We start from the raw sequence: 9,366 nt of genomic DNA on the forward strand, positions 1-9,366 counted from the left end.
CAGATATTACGATTACTATCTTTGGCCCTATCTTAATATAGAACTTTTTCTTATTCTCGAACTGAGAAAAATCGGAATGACCTCTGGCCCTCCCGCAAATGATCGGAAATGCACATCGGAAATACTATATTGGCCGCAATTGCATATTCATGTAACTTTCTTGTTAAATGAAGTATTGCGACGGTACGCATCACTTTAACATTCATCGATTCAAAATATGCTATCTTAGCCGAAACATGCAAATGTCTCTGTTTTCAGCTTTCACGTTTTTAGATAAAGTTCTGTTATAAAAATCTTGACATTAAAAGGACTTAGTTTTGGTAGAGGTCATCAGATACTATTCCCATGTTAAGACTTGGCACAAAATTTTGTATAAAGTTTTCCGTAGGACTTTTAATTTTAGTACGGTAGTTTTCTTATTCGCCGTACATAAGCATTTCTGAAATAATCTGCTATTTTACAGGGAAATCCTCCTACTCACCCCTCTTATTTCTACTTTGCATCAATATTTCGACATGTTTCCGACTGTTCAGCATTCCTCGTTTAGGTCATTGATACACTTTGGTAGTTAAGAGGATGTAAAGGAAATAGCAGAAGTAATCACTTTCCTGCAGGCATGACATTGCCTCTTGATATGTTCGACGTATACGACAAGAGATATGAACGATAACGTATCATAGTTCAAGTTTATATACGCCAGAGATTAATCCCAGCAGAATGTAAAGTAGTAAGCATAGCTGTGAAATCGAACAAGTAAAACGTCAAGTAGGCATTAGCTGTACAAAGGTTTGTGCGTGTGTGATATCTAAAATACTCACAAAATACTATGGGAGTCTGTAAAAGACATAGCATCATAGTATCGACAAATCATTGAGTATAGTGCTGCCGACATTAAACGAATTTGAACATGCAGTATTTGCCGCCTATTGCTGCATTTGTATGCTTTATATCTTTCTTCGATAATGGGTATTTAACAGAGAATAATCTCCAGATGCAAGTGTCTCAGATAATGGAGGAACTGCTTGATCTGAAAGAAGGTTTTGCGGATTTACAGAAAGACATTGTATACGTGCGTAGAGTTTTGAACCAAGATCGTTTAGAGATACAAACACTAATTGGAAATCGCAACAAAACTAGTTGCCATTGTTCAAGAAGAGGTGGCATTGGACATCAATATGAACTCTCCACTCCTATCGCCGATGAAAAGTATGGATCATCATTTTCAAACTACGAAGTCGTTAAGAAACTCGACATGACTTTAAAAGGATTGGCGAAAGAAAAAGCCACTCGAATTAACTTTATGAAAACAATAGAAGCTATGGAAGAGACATATGGGCAAAACCTTTCAGATTTAGCGACAAAACTTGAAAATGTTGAAAACAATGTTGACAATAAAATCAGTGAAACCAATGACAATGTAGTAGCTTTCGGAATTAAACTCGAGGAAAAAGTCAGTACAATTGAGCAGAAATTTAAAGAAACTATGTCAAAACTTAACCAAACCTGTGAGAATCTGTACGAACAGGTCCAGACGTGGCATCTTGACCAAGAAGGTATGTAGGACGTGTTTGTCCTTCACATGCAAAAGGACGTTGTTATATACTTGCGTTTTTTGTCTTCAGATTTAAATACAAATTAACTAAACACGATGAAACATTAAAAGTTAGAAATGTAAACTTTATGTCCGATATCAGTGTATTTTTCACTGAAAGATATAAAAGTCTTTTTTATGTTTGATTCAGATTAGTAAACATACTGAATTCCCTCTATCATACTAATATTAAAAATGGACAATATTATTTACATATTTAAATATGATATACGTTGGAAAATCCCTTTTGCCATTGCACGTTCACGCGACGCCGTTCATCATTAGTCAGACAATATATACGAGATATGTTCTATACCGTTAGTTTCGTTCAACTAGACACTCGCGTGGCTTCCACGATGTACGACAATCAAGAATCTAGCTGACTCATTACCATTAGGTTTCACACGTCAGTTTGTATTACAGTTGCGCAGTGTCTTGTATACTTGTTACGTATCAAACGTCAAGATATATGAGCTAACCATCCGGCCTTTCAAAAGATTATTAATTAATCTCTAATCCTCTCGAACGGTGTGTGATGTTGTACGCGTACACCGAGCACTACTCTACAATACCAACTATCGCGTTCATCACCAACATGAATTATGCATGCACACAAACTATGCCTTTCTCTGAAATGACCTAAGCTGCACTGGTTGTTATAATCACGGGTGTTTGTCATAGGATTTTCCAGATTTTTGGTCACCCTCATTTTCACTGTTAGACGTACAATAATTTGCATAGACCGCTACTGATTCTAGCTCGATGTCGATCATTCGGAGTCACGTAAGAGTCCGATTGAACGAGACTACTACAACGTAATGTATGTAACGTGAAGCAAATGAATAGTTATATGTATTCTAGTCCGACTGTTACTGCTATATATTCCAAGTGTACTGTAACAATAAGTGTGACAATGTGAATCATGAATAGTTAATTATGCTGTATATTTTAAGTTAATATTTCAATAGATTTCTTGGAGATTTAATGTTACTGGGTTAAAAGTCATTAATTCTAGGTTAGGAAGTAATTTATTAAGCAGATATAACATTGCTTGTCTGCTATCAAACACAAACACACACCTATGTATGTATGTATGTATGTATTTATGTATGTATCTATTTATGTATGTATGTATGTATGTATGTATGTATGTATGTATGTATGTATGTATGTATGTATGTATCTATCTTGGGGTTTTGAGAAGTTTTGGTTTTAGTGTAGTTTACTCATTTTGTAAAACAAAATTTACTTTACAAAGCGCTTATGTAACAAGATAGAAAGGGTATATAATTATGGGAGAATATTGGTATCTGCGTGTTGAAAATTGCACAGTTAGGAAACCTATTATTGTTTATAAATACGTGTATTTAATGACATATTAGTTGAACACCATACATTCCTCTTGAAAGTCACGTTCTATCACATACATAAATACAGTTATTCCACATTCAAAATACAGTACTATCACAAGCAACATTTGAGCATTTGAGGAATTATAACTTAACGACAAGTCCATTAGAAACATGACTGATACTTCATACTGTTTAAATACTCAGTGATTTTCACATTTCAAGAGGCCGTTGGATGAATCTAACTTTTAAATTACCGCGTTGTCTGTTTCTGTAGGCAAAGTAAACTAAAGAAAGGCAAAATGCCCGCCTTTAAAATCCTTGATATTCAGTTGGAAACCTAAAAGCCGAAACGACAACGTTCTATTGATCATGTATACAAATGAATAAGTTTAATAATAATTACTACGTAGATAAACACCATATTTTAAATCTACTGATTTTTAATTAATAATAATTCGCCTTAAAGACTGGGCTTTACATGGAGGGAAGACGTCAGATTAGTCTATTGTGAGCATTCATATGTGTGTCATATTGTTTTAACATCGCCTTTCCAAGTTTGAGCTGCGTTTTGGTTATCTTATTTTCTTGCGTAAAATTGAAATTTGGGAACGAAATCTGTTGGAGCTGGAGGAAATAAATGATGATGGTAAAGAAGCAAATATTCAGGACACCATGCACATTTCGGTCTTAACAGGATTGAATTATAATGAGAGTTCGATTTTAGGTATTTCTCTCTCTCTCTCTCTCTCTCTCTCTCTCTCTCTCTCTATATATATATATATATATATATATATATATATATATATGCGACACAAGTTGAGTTATGATACAGAACATAGAATAGAGGATAGAGAATTTTAAATTCGTACTCTACGGAGATTCGAAGCCAGGTCCAAAAATTAACAGCATCCATCGCCTGGCCTGTAACCACTGACTCCTAAGCCAGCACAACCATGACACATCACCAAAAGGTGATGACACACTGTCGGTGGTATACGGACCTAGTAATTAACTCTCATATGTGCACACAGTTATTCTGGATTCTTAAAGACAGACATTAAGCTGTGGAAGAAAGATGGCGTAATGGAAATGTACACAAGAAAGAACAGACAGCGGTAACCCTGGATTCTACAAGTCAATGTTTGATATTACTAACGAAGTTTGTTTCATATATATATATATATATATATATATATATATATATATATATATATATATATATATATATATATATATATATATATATATATATATTCATAAGATACAAATAACATTATCAGTTAGAGGATATTAAATTCCTACTCCACGTAGATGCTATTTGTATAGTATTTATTATAGCTAATATTATAAATATGAAGTATTCTTTTGTAGTATTCAGGTATAGCACTTCCTATTCTGCCTGCTGTTTTGTCTAATGTATATATGTTGTATGTATGTATGTATGGTTGTATGTATGTATGTATGTATGTATGTATGTATGTATGTATGTATGTGTGTGTGTGTGTGTGTGTATGTGTGTGTGTGTTTTGTATGCATGTATGTATGGTTGTATGTATGTACATACGACAACCTAGAAACGGCTTCGTCCGTTTAGTCAGTTCACTATACTTAATCTGATGCATCTATTTTCACATGGGTATGCATCAGTGCCACACTGTGAGGATGGATGGAGAGAATTTCAAGCCTCGTGCTACTCTTTCATTCACAGTAACATGTCATGGTTTGCTGCTGAGGTTAGTAAGCAATCATAGCAATATTTCAAAGGAAGATCAATAGATTTTTCATTGGATTAAACAATGAATTTTTTTCGTAGAACAAATATGTTGATCACGATTAAAAACTATGACATTTCAAAATTCATACTTCTAGTACAACGAAATCCACCTAAGTTATTGGAATATGTGCTTTACATGTAATATTTAACTAGAAATTATTTGATAAAAATGGATTGATATATATTTATATTGGTCTCTCTCATCTACGATAAAAACCAATAATTGTATTTAGAGGACCAATAAACATAACCTTATCATCACAATATACCAAGGTTTAACTTTTTTTGACTTCGTCATCTTATTTTGAACCAATTCCTTTGGTATGTCATAAAAATCAATTCACACAGAGATTCAAAGGTACGTCATAGAAGAACAAACTAAAATGACAATATCTGAGCGATCAAACTCTTAACTGTTATAGTTGCTCATACCATCGGAAACGACAAGTTCTAAGACCAACGTTTATTCCATTTAATGTATCTACTTCGACATTGTATCATTAAATACATGAATAGTATTTATAGGTTACTGCATTTGTATGGGAAAATATGAACGAGTTTTGTGGCTGGAATACTGCACAACCTTGCGAGTGCCGTATATCCATCCGACAAAACGAGTTCATATTTTCCCATACAAATGCAGTAACCTTTTTATTAGATGCTCATTTTCTTATTCTACCTAAGGCTTACTTATATAAACAAAATACACTACAAGAAACAACGTAAATAAAGGTATGCCGTATTCCAAACTAAGTACACAAGCGGAGATTTATCATTACACAACATTATTACTACGCACATAACTCCGTCCAGATAAATTTGAACTTAGTCGGGCGCTCGACATAACTTTCGAAAGAAAATGGCTTGTCTAGTTAAAATTGAAATTTGCAGTCATATTGTGAATGAATGCGCATTGCAACAACTTTTCCATTTGATTTGGAATGAATATATTTTGGTATTTTGTTTCGATTCGACGAAAGTTTGTGGTTTTGGACTGGATTCATCTGTGCAAATTATAGATGAAATACATCGGATTGAAGCGGCGCGGGAGAAGCGTGTTTACATCTGCAGATGTGTTTCTGTTTCTGTCATTGAATGTTTGAAATCATAATGTGTGAAAAATATGAAGTCTTTCAATTGCAGTTATCAAAAAGACGCTATGGAATTTAATGCTTATTTCATTTTGGTGCAGTAAGAGGATGCAATTGCACTTATCATCGAAATTACAGCACAATTTCGAAATGTGTAATCCACATTGAAAACCTATGACATAGCTCATGTAATTCGGATTTGAAGAATTAAGAAAATACATTTTGAGGAAATTCAGGATATAAAACTGTAAGTATATTTTATTTTGCCATTCTTATCACCAGCTAAAGAAGAGAGTATATGACTTGTCACTTGTATGTTATTTGTAAGGACCTTATCTTGCGTTTGTTATATACTGTAGCTAGCCTAAATCCGTAACATTGTATCAACGCTGAAAGTGCCAAAGCAGCTGGCATGTGGCAGTCCACGAAATATCTGTTTTAGTTCATTCAGAAAGAAATTTAAACAACCACAACGTAAAGAGCCTCTTACGCGAGTGCACATGATCTGTGTACAAATCAAAAGTGGTAACGTCTGCGTCCATTGTTTGTTTACAATAGAAAGTAGTTCCTTTATGCACGTGAATGCTATATGTGTATTGTCGCGCGGATTCAATATCGGGTAATACTGCACGATTCTGACAATGTAAAGTTAACGGGGGAAAAAATGAGCATATAGTATGCAATATTGGTATACAAGACAATGGTACTTTAAGAAAGGTTAGAAAAGTGAATTCAAATCGATATAAAACTTATTTGTGTTGTGTTCATTTCAAAGAATTTGGTACACAGTTACTTAGTATAAATAGAAAAAGCAGAGAGATAATAATTATAATCCATCAGACCACAACAGTTTGAAAATTGAAAAACATAGAAGGAATGTCTGCGATATAAATCTTTTATATTCTGGATCTACGGAATGGATTTGAACTGCTTTATCTCCATTCCGGAAGAGCAGAAATATCATTCTTAGCTATTATCATTTAATACCTCTTCTAGATATTTTGCAAGCCTAGTTTGTTAGTTTGCATGCAACACTTTGAATAGTCTTGTCTAATAATTAAAATCTTTATTTTTATTGAAACTCAATGATTCTGCAAAAAGACACAATATACATAGTCTGTTGCACGAACAGAAAAGATCAAACGTCAAAGCTCGGAAGAAGTCTTTGAATCTAAAACGGAATTGTATTGCTGTCACTCTGATTTCTCTTTACACAGCAATACTGTCAAGTTTTCAGTTCCCACCTGATCCGGATAGACGATCCCACCGAGTTCCAGTTCATTCTAGGAGTACTTAATGAGTTGCATCAGACAAGTAAGTAGACAGAAAACTAACTCTCCTGTTTAAATATCAGTCATGGAAATCATAACAAAATGTCCACGATTCATTGTAAACATCACTTCCATAGATACCGAGTTTTGTGAGGTAATTTCCTTGGTAACTACCTAATGAACTTAACAAGCGTGAACGTTTCTGATGTTCGCGTTGTTGAATGTTTAGCATAAGCAATAGTGTTAAAGATAGTAATAGCACTATAAAACATCATATCGTATTATTGCTATTATTATTAGTATTATTAGTATAATAATAACATATAGCATTTTATCTTATATGCAATAGACAAATATCGGAATACTATTATTTATTAATATATGAATATCTCACCCTAATGGTATTATATAAGATACTATTTAATAGTACGAACTAAATAACAGTTTATAAGAATGCATTATAATATGCTGCAAACAGATTATATAAGATGGTAATATATTATAATATGCTAAAATAATACAATTACAATTTACATGTATTTCTGCATCAAGAACTGGAAAAGGGTACTCAAACTATCTCTATTTATTGGACGGCTGGAAATGACATTATGAAGGAGGGCCATTGGGTGTGGACCCCATGGAATGTGCCAATGAGATACACGGTCTGGTGGGAGATGGAACCTAACAACGTCTCAGGGCAAGAAAATTGTGCTGAACTATCATCTCATAGACAGTTCAAAATGAACGACTTGAATTGTGAACACAAAACTTTTTTCATATGTGAGATTGACAGAAAAAAAGGATAAGTATTTGCCATTCTACTGATAGATAGATAGATAGATTAGATAGATAGATAGATTATATTAGAACCGCTTATGTCCTCGATTCTTACCCGATTCTATTGTGAAGATGTTTGCAAACTTTGCAGATTTATATTTTGATACATAATCTTTTTGCCAAAAGTGAATAATTGAAATCTGACTGACAAATGTATGTGAAGATTTTATTAAAGCCACCTGCGCACAGTTCTCAAAAACGCATGTCTTAATAGATTGTAGATTAGTATCATAATTACATTTCAAAATACAAATATTTTTCCTCATTTCGATGCGAAACTATGTACATCCAATGTCAAGGTAGTATAAATTAAAATCGTAATTAGCTCTGACTGTTCTCGTTTTCTATGGTTGGGTAACTTTAATATCCCTCGAGTTATCAATTTGTTTCATTCATTTTAGCTGACTTTGTTTTCGCTTAGAACCTTGCACCAGTCTCATGAAATGCAACATTTTTATATTTCTTTATTCGAATTAATTTGAATTTCATCTTTCGTTTATATCGCAATGACAGCAAACGTTTATTGCTCTATGTTTCATTCCTAAATGTTCATGAATCTTTAATTGGAAGTAGGAAATGAATACAAAACAGCACACTATTTAAACAAGAGGATATTTATACAGGACATTCATGAATATAACACATTTAACCAAATAAAGGATCAAATGAATTGACTGGACATTGTATATTAGTCCACTTAATATGATTTATGTATATGATAGGGTTTAGAGTGTTTCTTCTTCTCTCAAATCGTGAAAATATCCAGATCCTTTCATTCTGACAGACGAGACGCTTGCTTAAAGGAGACCAGAAACCAATGGAAATATAGAATAATAATAAAAGTACTATAGCAGAAAACCTTATTCTGAAGTATCATCTGCGACTGTAATGCCAATATTTAAATATTGGCCTATCTTCTAGGAGCTGAATTTCCGTGACCTCGTATGCAAAATTTCAGCGCCTATTCGGTTACTTTCGGGATGTGACGTCATAGTAGCGACTCCAGCAGCCCAAGTGGGAGTTGCCAGAGTAAAAGACAATACCGTTTTGCGTTGCTTACGGGTGTAATAGAACATTAAGAAAAGCCTGTGGACATATTTTTTTTCCGAAAGAAAAAGGCATCATGAAAGAATGGGTACATTATTACAAACGAGTCGATTTCAAAGCAACACCATACAGCACTATGTGCTCGTTACATTTCTCAAAGGAATGTTACGAGAGGGATCATGAAAAAATAGCAGCTCAAAGATACGCAAATGCTAGGCCTAGACTAAAAGTTGGCGCTGTTCCAGACATACCTTTGGACATTTTAAATCCTGGGAAAAGAGTCAAACGTGTGAGTTACGAAAATAGGCAGAAGGACGAGTAAGTGACCGCAAAATGCAACAATCAATCCACATATCTTTTATCTAAAATAGCAGTGCTAAAAACAAATCTGATAGCCCTACAC

At 33.8% G+C, this 9,366-nt stretch overlaps 1 protein-coding gene across 1 annotated transcript; it reads left to right on the plus strand.

The window, feature by feature from the left end:
• Positions 1-688: 688 nt before the first annotated feature.
• Positions 689-8,586, plus strand: LOC149777930 (uncharacterized). Its single transcript, XM_089939043.1, has 4 exons — positions 689-1,553; positions 4,591-4,676; positions 7,026-7,122; positions 7,632-8,586. Exons 1-4 carry the CDS (start codon positions 908-910, stop codon positions 7,883-7,885), a joined length of 1,083 nt encoding a protein of 360 aa, XP_089795169.1. The 5' UTR covers positions 689-907; the 3' UTR covers positions 7,886-8,586.
• Positions 8,587-9,366: the final 780 nt, after the last annotated feature.

This window comes from Sinohyriopsis cumingii, chromosome 17 (assembly GCF_028554795.1).
Source record: "Sinohyriopsis cumingii isolate HCF-2022 chromosome 17, ASM2855479v2, whole genome shotgun sequence".
Taxonomy (NCBI): domain Eukaryota; kingdom Metazoa; phylum Mollusca; class Bivalvia; order Unionida; family Unionidae; genus Sinohyriopsis; species Sinohyriopsis cumingii.

Excerpts from the sequence above, each read along its gene's own strand:
- LOC149777930 (XM_089939043.1), top strand. The coding sequence starts at position 908 with ATGCAGTATTTGCCGCCTATTGCTGCATTTGTATGCTTTATATCTTTC. Across the intron at positions 4,677-7,025 it reads TGTCATGGTTTGCTGCTGAG|CAATACTGTCAAGTTTTCAG; the intron begins GTTAGTAAGCAA and ends CTCTTTACACAG. Across the intron at positions 7,123-7,631 it reads TAATGAGTTGCATCAGACAA|AACTGGAAAAGGGTACTCAA; the intron begins GTAAGTAGACAG and ends TTCTGCATCAAG.